The 13,419-nt window shown below is 41.4% G+C and overlaps 1 protein-coding gene across 4 annotated transcripts in view; it reads right to left on the bottom strand.

Annotated features, from left to right (window-relative positions):
- The window catches only part of PBX1 (PBX homeobox 1), a 328,948-nt gene that overhangs the window by 30,165 nt on the left and 285,364 nt on the right, over positions 1-13,419 (bottom strand). For 3 of the 4 annotated variants that reach the window (XM_030936105.1, XM_030936104.1, XM_010373360.2), the window contains one exon: positions 5,926-9,277. The exons of the other annotated variant lie outside the window; for it this stretch is intronic. In XM_030936105.1, the coding sequence (XP_030791965.1) occupies positions 9,185-9,277 (93 nt within the window). In that variant the 3' untranslated portion in view covers positions 5,926-9,184. Of the gene's footprint in view, positions 1-5,925; positions 9,278-13,419 lie in introns of those variants that run through there. 4 annotated transcript variants of the gene reach the window in all.

The following is a 13,419-nucleotide window of genomic DNA, read 5'->3' as shown; positions in this document are numbered from 1 at the left end:
AAAAATTGTATTTTTGATTTTTCTCGTGCTCTCTGTCTTTCCTGCTTCCTCACCAAGTTTTCAAATCTCTTCTATGGTCATTCATTACCACCAGTCATGTTCTATGCTCTGGGCTCTGGAAACCTAACTGTGCTGTAGGAGTCTGAGCTTTGCTGTGTTTTCTAAATTCTGTGGGTCAGGCCAACACTGGGATATGGTTCAAATGCCTACTAAGTGACTTTCTAGAAAAAAAAAAAAAAAAGGGATACTAGAAAGATTCAAGGTTGGATTAATTGAACTTTGGAGGGGGCAGAATGGTTATCCTCATTTCAGTAGAAGAGGCCCGCTGCTGTTATAGAAGGAAGGCCTTCAACTTTACTTCTGGCAACGGAGTGAGGGTGTACTGGCTGGGAATGAGCACACTAGGAGGAAATTGGAGACTGTGGAGCTGTAGACTAATATTTCTTTGAATTTTAATTTAAAAGAGAGGAAGCCAGGCATGGTGGCTCATGCCTGTAATCCTAGCACTTTGGGAGGCCAATGTAGGCAGATTGCTTGAGCCCAGGAGTTCGAGACCAGCTTGAGCAAAATGGAAAGACCTCATCTCTACAGAAAATACAAACATCCTGGTGTGATGGTGCATGCCTGAAGTCTCAGCTACCTGGGTAGCTGAGGTGGGAGAATCATTTGAACTCAGGGAGGTCGAGACTGAAATGAGTCATGTTCGTGCCACCTCACTCCAGCCTGATGAAACAGCAAGACCATGTTTAAAAAAAAAAAATGAGAGAGCGAGAGAGAGGAGTATTTTGTTTTGAACTTCAACTTCTGTCTGAATATTAGAATGAGAGATTTGTATTCAAATGTATGCAATCACTTGGGGCCTTTTATGCTATCACAAAGTGCATGTTAACTCTGGTGAGCTATGTCGCGTGGCTGGGCATTGTGGGAGAGAGTGAATTTTGGCTGAGGGAACAGAAAAACCTGGATATGAATGAATGTACCACTCTGATCTATCCAGAAGCATCCAGAAATAAGAGCTGCATTGTCTTTTGCATGGGTCCTGGGAGGATACACAAGGACAATGATTCTCCAACGAATGTGGCCCTGGGCAATGCCACTGCTATAATCCTTTACAACCTTCCTTACCTCACCTCTACAATGCCCAAGGTGACCTCAGAAGTCTGCCTAAGGCTGGAAGCCATAGGTTGAATCACACTGGCCTCGGTGGTCAGCAAAACCACTTACTTCTTCGTACACTATAGTAGCTTTTATGCAGGAACGAGAGGGAACTCCCCAAAGCAAAGCATCATTCCTGATTCAGGGATCCAGATTAAAACAACCTCCTTGAACTCACCCACTGCATGTTTTATAAGACTAGGTTCTTGTGCCTCTCTCCACACTGGGTGTTTCTAGAAGGAAGGCTATATTCTGCATACGAAATGGTGGTCAGTAAAATTGACATTTGGTTGCATGTTTTAAAAAAATTTTTTTTTTAATTTAAAAGTCTTATCAAAGTAAGTAGTGGGAGTGGAGAAGGAATAAAAGAATCTGTAACTGGTTGTAATCAATTACTTGCAAACACTACTGCACTTGGACCAGTCATGTCTCTTTTTAAAATGGGGATTTGGCTAGGCGTGGTGGCTCATGCGTATAATCCCAGTACTTTGGGAGACCAAGGCAGAAGGATCACTTGAGGCCAGGAGTTCGAGACCAGCCTGGCCAACATGGTGAGACCTCCTCTCTACTATAATTACAAAAATTAGTTGGGCATGGTGGTGCATGCCTGTAATCCCAGCTACTTGGGAGGCTGAGGCAGGAGAATTGCTTGAACCCGGGAGGCGGAGGTTGCAGTGAGCAGAGATCACATGAGACTCTGTCTCAAAAAAAAAATAAAATAAATAAAAATAAATAAATAAAATGGGGATTTGGTGGAAGTCTAGTCTATAAGGACAGCCATGTACAAATCTATGGTTTGGGAGAAGGGGTGAGCATATGAGATTTTGTGATTTTAAGGGGTTAGGCCCACACTTTACCATACTCTCTAAGATGACTGCTGGCTGCCAGAGTTGATTCTTCCAGCTAGCAGTAAACATATCAGTGTGACCCGAAGATGGGAACAAGGTGGCCCTAACATACTGCAGCTATCCCTTCCTAATGACCATAGGCTTGGTGCTAAGGCAAGCTAGAAAACAACATTTGGAGAATGTTGGAAAAAAGGGATTGTTTATCTCGCATTCTTACATTTCCATAGAGATGGAGACTTTTGCTTCCTCTACTTTGAGCGGGCAATATTGGATTGCACATCTCTGGCCCCTGTTAAATCCCTCTCTTGATCTTCTTTGTGAAAAGTAATCAAGCCAAGTGTGGAATGCTGACATGGAAATGTCTCTACTGAAAGTGTGTCTAATCAATGAAACAGCTATATATGGGCTTGTCTTTTGCTCTTCCTTATCCCATCACTAGGTGTGATGGAGATGGTCAGCTGTCTACAAAGTTACTATGTGCAATTATTCCCAAGAAGTGGCTGCCTAGCCAGGGACTACTTTTCTAATCCCCACGCCTACCCCTAACCCTTGCATTTAGGAATATGAATGGAAGGGAAGTCTTGGTCAAGGCTTTCAAGAAGTGGGTGGGCCTTCTTCACACCCTTTCCCTTCTGTGGGCTACATGTGAAAAGCTATAGATTCTTGGAGGACGGATGAGCCACAAAGTAGAAGCAGCTAGATCCCCGAATTACTTCAAGGAGAGGAAATCACCAGGGACATTTGCCTTGGGCTATACCATAAGTGAGAAATAGCTTGTATTGCATTTGAGGCAGTATACATTTTTGGTCTACTTGTTGTATCTATTTAGTACCACTCTAAGTAATACACTAGGTGGGTGAGTTAGACCCTAATTTTCCATGCAATTGGAAAAGGAAGTAATCGGAGCCTGCTTGCTCCCGTAAGTATATTCCAATGTTTAGATTTGAAGAGAGAACACGAGTCCTCCATTTTGGCTTCTGGTGACACTCACCAACTCAACATTAGCAGATAGCTGTAAACTTTGGAGGCCAGTAGGCACTTAGCTTGTCCATTAATAAAAATGATAATTTGATTCCCACAGGCTGGGGATGCTTTGATCTTGTTTCTATCGTTTAGAATTGTGATGGTGGGGGGGGGGGGATAAGTGATTGTTACCTCAACTTTCAACACATACTCATCTCATACAGGATCTGGACAGAGCCTCATAGGAGAGCTACAGCATGAAAATGAGAATGTAATGCATGTGATGGCCCTAGAGTAACATGTCAAAAGCCAGACAAGGAGTTCCATCCCACTCTATGGATGGGAAGATGGTGTTAAAGACTTGGGCACAGACTTAGGTGCAGAGGCCTGGTGTTCCAGCTAGAACACTGGGGACGCCACATTCTGTAACACATCAAAACCTCAAAGGTCAGGGGTTCAATATGAGTGCAGACTATTGGAAGAGATGCTTCTTTGGGATGGTAGGCATAACAGATGGTAGAGATGCACATCTGTTGGGAGTAACATCTATCACACTCTTGAGAGCCTACAACTGGGTATTAGTTGTAACCTAGATTCCTTCCCCTGAAAGATCTCTTGGGAACCACAATTTTCCTTATGACCAGATTACAGCAGACAAAGAGAAGAAAAGGAGAATCACTGGGCAAACAGCCATGACTTAGGAACTTAGAATTTATTATGGAAAATACTCCTGGAATTTCTTTGAACTGGTGCTTGGTGGATGGCTGCCAGTTGCAAGCAGACAAGATGGGGTGCTCTGTCCCTCTGTAATACAGCTATTGTTTACCCACAAATGATCCTTTCTTCCTTCCTTCTGATCTCCTGAGTGAAGAAGGTGGCCCATGAGGTCTCTGCCCCACCACCATGGCATGTAGACATTTCAGTGATTAGGGCAACAGTTTAGACCATCATCTACACTAATGCAGGCCTAGTTTGGGGAAAGAGAAGTTGCCAGCATGTAAGAAAAGAAATGTGCACAAAATACAAGTTTTTTGTTTTTGTTTTTTTTTTTTTTTTTTTTTGCAACAAAAGAAACTATTTATTTGGAATATGCATTACCAGTACAAATTAGGAGACTGTAAAACCTACACCGTGTTAGTATCATTAGAGAACACAAAAGTTCAGTTGGAATCAAAAGGGACAGAAGCCTGTGCTCTCACAGAAGCAGAAAAGCTTAAACTTTCAAAACCAAAACAGAGCAGAGCTTTGCAGGTTTATACTCTGAATAATAAGAAAAGGGGAGGGGCAGGGGGAGAATAAAACCAACAACCAAAGGAAAGCATTTCAAAATGAAAATGCCAAAGAAAAGAATAAGAGAGAAAAGGAGAAAAACATTGAATGTTTTATTTATTTTAACAAAAGAAAAAAAAAGTTTACAAAAAATAAAAGATTCCAGAAAGCTTTGAGCTAGGGATTGAAACCATAAAGGTGATGTGAAAAGCTCATCATTATTTTGTTATGACTTCAAAAGTACAAGCGCTTGGGTAGAAATATTTCCTGAAGTGTTGCTCCACAATTCTGCATTATTACTTCACTTTTCTTGCTGAAGTTCTGACCACTTTCTGAACGTAATTTGTTGAATAATGGATATTTAAAATGAAGTTTTTTCCAGATAATATGGCTCTCTTTTTTCCTCTAATAAAAACATACCAAATCAAGCCAGTTTTGCAATTTGCTTTAAGCAGCTGCCTAAGTCAGAGGTTACTAAGAGGTGTACTCTGTGAAGTAAACGTAATCTCTTAGCATTAAAACTACAGCATTGAGCCTGGCCCAGTATCTCATCAACTCTTCATCCAAAAGCAGGACTCAGCTGGCAGACTGGCCCCAAAGACTGCTTCCTGCATCTAGTTTACTTAGCCAATGGTGCCCATCATACCAGCATCTCCTGCAGGACTCTTCTGGAAGAAAAGGCCTCTGTAGTTGGAAGAGGCCTCATGGAATGTAGTTAATTAGGGAGAAAGAAAACAAAGTACTTGGCTGTGACAATCAGAATCAAAAATGGCAAAAACCTTTCCTGATAGCACAAAAAGTTCCCTTGGATTACATTTTTTGAATTTTTAAAAGGCTAAAAGGAGAAGCATGTCCCTGATTTTATTTTTCTCAGGGACCGCAGGAGTGCCACACTCTCTGGAAATGCAGGTGAGCAACGAGACATCAACACGGGCTTGATCTTTGCTTTTGGCATTAACTGAATCGTGAAGCAAAGCAGAAGAACAAGCCTACTTGTTCTTACTACTCTGCCATGTCACCTTTTCACATCACCTTGTATACATATTGAAGAAAAACAGCAAGATCATAATCCTGACAATTAAAAAAGCCCCCCCCCCACCAATAAACAAACCAAAAATAACACAAAACAAAACATTTTTTTTTTTTTTGTATTTTTAAGAGCAAGAATAAAGAAAAGAAAAGAATTTACTTCTGGGTCTCAAAGTTAATAAACATAATAATGTGTTAGGTTGTACCTATTATGCTCACTATTCCAACCTTTTTTTTTTTTTAGTTTACAAAATGAATTACTGCCACTTTTAAACATTGTGAAACAAGAAATGGATGTGCACAACTCGACACTTTTCTAGCATTCTTGAACTAATTCACAAATGCAAGAAAATAAAAGAAAAATGAGGGAAATGATGAATGTAGGTAGTTTGGTGTTAAAAACTAATGCAGGAATGATGCGCATTGTCACAGAAAGAAGAAGGGAAATTCCCCATCCTGTTTTGCGTGCTATGAGGGTCATTTTTAAAATTTTTATTATAAACACTATTAAATTCAGACCGCTTTTTTGGTTTTTTTTTTCTTTATCTGAATATACAAGAACATTCATTATCAAATGTTCATCATCAATACTACAAAGAACGAGACACAAGTCGCAAGAAACAATGGAAAATGTTAATAAAGCTGAAAGAATCGTTGAGTATTTTTTTGTTTTTTTTTAAAGTTTTTTTTAAATTTGAGTTTCTGTAGTTTCATCTTTTTTGGTATCGAAGTCAGGTTTTTCTGGGCAGAAAAACAAAAAGCAGAAGGAAGGAGAGAGAGAGAGAAAGATGTGTGAGAAAAGGCAACCAGCAAATAAAGAACCACCACCATAGCAAAATAAAACATAAATTGAAAGAAGGTGCCACTCGGCAAATGTACTGCATGGGCGTCAATTCCACGCCAGGGAGAGGAGGAATTAGGGATGAAAAGGAGGAGATAATGAAGAGTTACAAGGTGGGCAAACCCAGGGTCTAGTATCATTTCTCAGGGGAAATTCGCTGTCGGGGAAAATGGAGCACTCCCACATCTATTAGAAAATGAAGAAATCCTGGGGTGCATCTTGGTATCTGTAGTACTGGCCTAATGTAAATTCCCAGGAAGCTGTGTTTCCAGAGGCATGCTCTTTCCAAACCCATCCTGCTGCTCTCAGTGCTCTCCTGCTTCGCCTAATGTGGACAGATCTCACGGATGCCACGATGGATGTCGGAAGTGATAGTGGGCTTGCAGGGGGTGCCAGGGGGAGGTGCTGGGTGTAGAGAAGACTAAGTGAAGTGCTGGTTGGGGAAAATGCTCTGAAAGGTGATCATCAGTGCAAACTACTGCCCGGAGAGAAACTGCCTGTGCAAATGTAGCACTGCTCTGATATTTTGCATTAACACGGTAATCACTTCAAGCCACATCTGGAGTCACTCTTCGTGTTTCCAAGAGAACCCTTTCGTCTCTCTTTCATACTTTGCCCTAAGTCAAGCAAATGTGATTCAACCATGTTCTTGTGTGGGTACTTTCATTATATTCCTGCCACTAAGATGGAGTTGTCCACTGATTCTAATCACTATGAGGTTGTCACAAAAATGCTCCTTCTAGGCATCTGTTCTGATTAGGGCAGAAGTGAGTAGACACATCCTTTCTAGCACCTTTTAGTCATCAAGGCATAATCTCATTTTGCTAAATATTTAGTTTTTGCATTTCCTTCAAATACACATTCCCTCAAGTTTCTTCAGAGGCAGCCCCTGCTCCCCTGAGCACACAGAGAGTGTTTTCTATTCATGACTGTAGTGCCATGCAGAATTTCCATGTCCTTGTTAGCTGCCCATTCTCACCCCTCAGGGTCTCATACTTCTCCCCGGAAGCCTCCCAAGCAGCCAATGTGACAGGGACCAAGTATGTACGAGGCAACCTATTGGGTTCAAGTGCACACTAAGTGAACCAGGGCCTATTTTTCTAGTTTGAAAGTTTTTCTTTATCCTAAGAAACCAGACAGACCAAAACCAAGAAGATCAACAAAAACTCTTCTCTTTGTCATCGTGGTGATGACGTCAAGTTACTGATATTAACCAGAAGTTACAACAAGAAAACCATTTATTGTCCCTAGATGGCATGAACCCACTTATTACAGGGACATTACTTCCCCTGACTTCACATTTACAGATTGAATATGAATAAAATCAACTTCTTCAGTCTCTCACAAGCCTTTTAGTAAGCCAGGCATAACAGTTCCCATCTCACAGATGAAGAAAATGAGGCACCAAAAGATTTGACCACCTCCCACTTAATCAAGTGATACAGCTGCCATCTTTATATCTTTATAGCTGGTAGGGTTGGCTATGAAGATGGTGAGCTCAGGGTACTTTTGAGAATAGCTTTCATGTACTTGCTATTATCTCATGTATTTTTAGTACATGCTGTGTTCCCAGGGAATAAAACTCACTGTGATGATTTCATTGAAAACATTATCTTCCCTTTCCCCATGATTCTCAGGTCCTCAAATGAAGCTAGCAAAAGTTCACATGAGCCACGTTCTTATACAACTCTTTCCTCCAGAGCAATAGGTCAGGACCAAGAACATAGTGTGGTATAACATTTTGGAAAATTAATACAGTGCGCCTAATATAAAACAAAAAACGAAACAGAACCAAGTCCATTAAAGACATTGTAAGTACTGTATGTGGCTCCCTGAGTGCTCCAGAGGGTGGGAACAAGAGTAGTTTACACTGGAAACCTGGTCTTCCTCAAGATCAGGTCCTGTGTATGCCATTCTGGTAAGTGCACGCTAGTGGGCCTGCAGGTCCTGGAAGCCACAGACACATACTGCTTCTCTCTGTCAGTGACCTTCACTTAGAGTCACTAATTCCCTCTCTTGGGCTCATAAAGTATAGTGCTACGGTTATTAATGTAGGTAACTGTATATGGCATCTTGGGAAAGTGAAGATGTGAGATGGTGCATGTGCCTACATGTGCATGAACGTATGTGTCTATGAAGGCATAGTTGAGGTTGAAGGGTTTCAAGATAAGAACTTTCTACTCCTTACTGATGCATTCATCACCATGCCTAACTCAGGCCCAGTTTTGCAGTAGGTTCTAAATATTGCTTTCTGAGTGTTAAATGGTCTCCAAAGACTATGCCTCTGAAACTGAGAGCTATTGATAGCAGGATAAGAAAGACTGTAGGAATTCTCCACCTGCTATTCCCGTGTCCTTCCCTGCTGCCTGACTTCCTGCCTGGGAACCAACCTAGCGGAGATGAAAATGAAAAACGTGGCACCTTTAGAATCCCAGCTATGACAGTCCCCAGTGAATAGCTGGGACTGGGAAGGAAGAGGAGGAAAGTGTTCCAATCAGTACTGTCCCCAGGGAGGAAAAGCAAGAGGAAGCAGGGAGGCCTGGAATGAGTAGGGCAATGTGGCGTATTCCTGCTAAGAGGTAGTGAGAGTAATAAGAGAAACAGAGAAGGACTGCCTGTTAACATAGGGAGTCAGGGATCCGAGTGAGGTAAATTTGGCTCCTCAAACCACCAGCATGAAAACGTACAAACACTTTTATTATTTTCTTTGTAATTTTTTTCCTCTTTAAATTCATCTAATTGTTGAAAATATCCTTCAGTGATATGAGAGAGGACGGGGACCCCGGGAGTCTAGGACAGAGGCACAGGGGTAGGGAAGATGACGAAAACCAGGCTGACAGCTGGAGGCAGGGAAGGGTGGCTTCTACCCAGAAAAAAAAAAAAAAGGGAAGAGAGTATAAAGAAGTGTCCAGATTGGCTGAAATAGCATCCCAAAGAAGAGAAGAGAAGGAGACTCTTATTGTGTTTGCTGATTGCTTCGACCTCCAGTCTGACCGCTTCAGCGTTGGGAGAGAAACCCTCCCTCCTGCCCCTGCCCCAACTGGGGCACAGGGTCAGCCGGGATGCGATTGCTGGGAGATCAGTTGGAGGTATCAGAGTGAACACTGCCAGGGCCTTCTGTAGGGGAGGTCACTGATGAAGGGGTAGTAGCATCCTGCCAACCTCCATTAGCCTAGAAGGGAAAAAGGGAGAGAAGTCAGTCCTCTGAGATTGGGTGGCTGTTTTCAGCAGACAATGACAATGAGGCAACTTGTGTAAAGGACCTACCACAGTGCCTGACACATAGAGACACTCATCAAATGGGCAACTATTACTGTGAGTGATAATATTCCCCCCCACCCTCAAATAAGTTTGGGTTCTCCCAGTGAGCCTCTGGATACGATGTTAATACCTCCCACTAGTATGATGTGTTTATACTTCTCAAAGACTCTGTAATTAAGTCCCAGCCAGCAGTGAAATGACAGCTGTCCTGCAGATCAAGAGACTCAAGGTTTTGGTTCTGACTCTGGCAACAACTAGCTAATGTCGATGGTAAAGCACCTTCACCTATTTGACCTTAGTCTTCCTTTTTGAAAAATAAGAAGGTTGGCTCAAATGCTTTCTAGGATTCTTTCTGGCTCTGGATGTCCCATATACTTATGGGATTCCAGCTACCTATTCTACACAAGGTTCTACACTAGATGCTCATGGGTATATAATGGTGAGTGAGATGTAGTTCATGTCCTCAAGGAGGGAGATAAGCCCACGAATGAACTATAAATCAAGGCAGAACCTAATAAATGGTAGAGTCCCATTGTTATGAAGTTTCAAATGAAAACAATATCACATTTTTGTTGCAACATCAGGAAATACTTCATAGAGGGAGCACTCTTTGAGGTGAGTTTTGAAAAGTACAGAGGGTAATTCAGGTGACTATAACAGATACAACAATGGTGCCAAGGCCATAAGGACTGATCAGTGTGAATATATCCAGAGAGGTGGTGAGATGAGAAGGTATAGGCTTGATCTATATTTGGAGATCATTTTTATAAGACTCTAGATCCAGGAGCATCCCAACAATAAAGCTGTTAAAACCGTTCTAAAAAAAATCTGTTTAGTAACCACCCCTTTCAAAAAAATTCCAGCACTAAAATAGTTGAAGAATGCTATGCTATAGTGGTTAATTCGTAATGCATAATTCATGATTGCTTATATGTTTTAAAGCACTGAAATATAAGTGTGCTAAAATGCCTTTCCCCCCTTCAATTACTGGGTTCCTTTGGAGTTCATGTTGAACATATCAGGTCTGTGACATCTCTGGTAAAATGATTTCTATTGTACTATCCTCTCATTCTCTGAAAAATCTGGGGGAGATGGGGCAGGTATTACTGTTGCTGTTTGGGAGGGACCACCACTTCAACTCTTGCATACTCCACGGCACCTGGAGAGTGCCTGGCACTTGATAGGTGCTAGAAATGTCCGTTCCCATTTTATTCATAAGAGAGCAGAGGTGCAAGAGAAAAGCAGGTGTCCTGGTTCATGACTGAGAACACAGGCCTCGAGACCTTTGAATCAGGCTCCATTTTCTCTGCGCTTTTCATCCACTTGGCTTTCTTTATCATTGGTTCACCCATATGATGCTCCAATTTTCCCAGAAAGCCAGGCTTTAAATTCAAAGCAGCTCCCACCAGTTACTTCAGCATCATGGTAGGTTTTGTTCACACCTCACTGAGAAGCAGTTCTGGATACTAAGAGGGCATCCTGAGCAATGCCAAGAACAGTGCTCCCCAATCGGGGGTCAGCGAATAACTGCTCTCAAGTTCCAATCTCCCATCTCCTAATCCAGTCAAGTCTCTCCTCTCGCTCCTTTCCTCTGTTGGAGGACATTTCCCCTGCTGCTCGTGATAAAGAGATTAGACAGAGAACAATAAGGAGGAAAAGAATTCTTTCTTTCATAACAGAAAGCTTTTCCAACTTTTGGAGGCAAAGACTCTGTAGTATAACCAGAATCAAGAGCAGAATTAATTCAGATTCCTAATGCAAGTCTGTCACGGGGGTGATAATACTGTAGCTCCCGTCCCAACCAAGAATATAGATTCTGGTGCCATTTTAGGCTAAGAGTGGCGGTTATGTTTATTTTTCCCAAAGAAGATCCTTTAATGTCATTTTTAAAAATAAAAATAAGATATACTTACTCTATAATATTTGGGAAATAAGAAAGCATAAAAAACAAAATATACAGCATGCACCCATAATCCTACTACTTGGGGAAAATTATTCAGCTTTGATTACACATATAATTACTTTGGTATCTGTTTCTCCTACTCATTTTTATATGTGAATGTTTACCAGATAGATATTTAGATAGATAGATAAGTAGATAGACAGGTAGATAGGTAGGTAGGTAGGTAGGTAGGTAGACAGACAGACAGATAGACAGACAGGCAGGTAGGAGTGTATCTGTGGGGGCAGAAGGTAGGGGTTCTACTTTTTAGAAGAAGCATGTCACACTGGGGAATGCAGCAGGTTCCCGAGATAAGAAAATCTGGATTTCCAAAGCACAAAGATATCTGGAAACAAAGTGTTTCAGGAATAAAAATGATGCAGCAGTACAGAAATTTAAGAAAACATGACAGAAGTTTTTAAGTACAATGTCATGAAGTAGAGTAAAGTTCTGGTAAAAAAAGAAAAAAGGCATGTATCTTACAATCAACCTGGTATAAAAGAAGCAGATAAGGAAGCTTTATGAAAGCAGTGAGCATACATGTCATAGAACATGGAACAATGGAGTTCTATTACATTGCTCAGAAATCACCACTCTTAACTGTCATTTAGCCATGCCATAATTCCATTAAGATAACAATAAGTGGCGCAAAAAATGAAGCCATTAGTAAAGAAAATGAGTTCTGTGGTGTTTCATTAACAAGGACTTGACAAGACGTTCTATATTGCCCAGAAGGTTCTGGGAGACTTCTTGAGTCATCCCAGACCTGAAATAAATCAAACAGTAAAAATTTGATCTCTTTTCTTTAAAAAGTTCTGTTTTCTCAGACCAGTGTGTAAGATGTCAGGGAGTACAGAGAACCCACAGATGGTAGAAAGAGGAATTATTTTAAGCTAATATCAAAACCAGCATTATATTATTCTATTTGACCTAGTGAAGAATATATAAAACCTTCTAGCTAAAAGAAATACATTTAAAAAACCCTCTTTCATTCCCCTTTTTTCCACTCTCCCTCCAACCATAAACATTCACACAGACACACAGACACACACACAGACACACACACACATACACACACACACACACACACACACAGATTTGGTGACTATCCATCCCAGTTTGCCCAGGACTTTCCCATGTTAGTATCTAAAGTCTCAGATCCCAGTAGACCTCTATGGCCTGGGCAAAATGAGACTGCTGACCACCCTGTTCCAGGATATGCCAGCTATGACCTCCCACTTCTCACCAAATTTAGGACATTATAGCCTATAGGGTTTAAATTAGAGAAACACAAATACTTTTTAGAAGAAGCATGTCACGCTGGGGAACGTGGAAGAATTCTTTTCTCTAGAGGTGCTTTATAGGATGCTATATTATTTGCTGCTGTTACTGCTAAAACCATCATAAGATAGAAACTGCGAGCAAACTCAACTTAACCGGGTTTCCTGTAAATCACTTCGGCTGTTTCAGCTGTATCATTCTAGCCTTAATGTAAGACGTTCAGAGGCTGCACCGTCTTGGGAAACAGCTGACCTCGCTTACTGCCACGTTAACCCTGGGGAGCAATTCCTTCCCTCTTCCTCGACTGTGGGTGAATATTAAGTAGGAAACTCCGCCTTTGTGTGTTTATTTATCTCTGGGCACAGTAAGAGGAGAGGATGCTTTCATTAACAACTGTGCGGGGGTTGCGGGGTGGAAAAAAAGACTTTTATTTTTATTTTTTTCTGCACCTCAGCTTCCCTCTCTACATTCTGATGCAAACAATTCTTTGTAATGAACACACTCTTGGAAATGCTAATGTCATAAACCATACTGAGGGGTCACAGGTTGGGAGGTAAAATCTGCAAAACCAAAGGTACCCTTTTAATTGCTAAAAACGTTTCAATGGAAGAGTGTCTACATTTGCACTCAGTTTTATATAGGTAATTCTGTGGCCTGTGATGCAACACCTGGGAAGTGTGACCCAATGTATAACTTTTCATTCTACCAGATGAAGCCTAAGCCAGCAGAGCAGGCTCAACCTGGAGCTCACTGGGAGAGAAGCTCATGGAATATAAAACTAGGACAAAGTACAGTAGGTTCTCAAGATAAGAAAATCTGGATTTCCAAAA

This window comes from Rhinopithecus roxellana, chromosome 8 (assembly GCF_007565055.1).
Source record: "Rhinopithecus roxellana isolate Shanxi Qingling chromosome 8, ASM756505v1, whole genome shotgun sequence".
Classification (NCBI taxonomy): Eukaryota; Metazoa; Chordata; class Mammalia; order Primates; family Cercopithecidae; genus Rhinopithecus; species Rhinopithecus roxellana.
The sequence above is the reverse complement of the archived record's forward strand: the minus strand, read 5'-3'. Positions and strand labels throughout refer to the sequence as shown.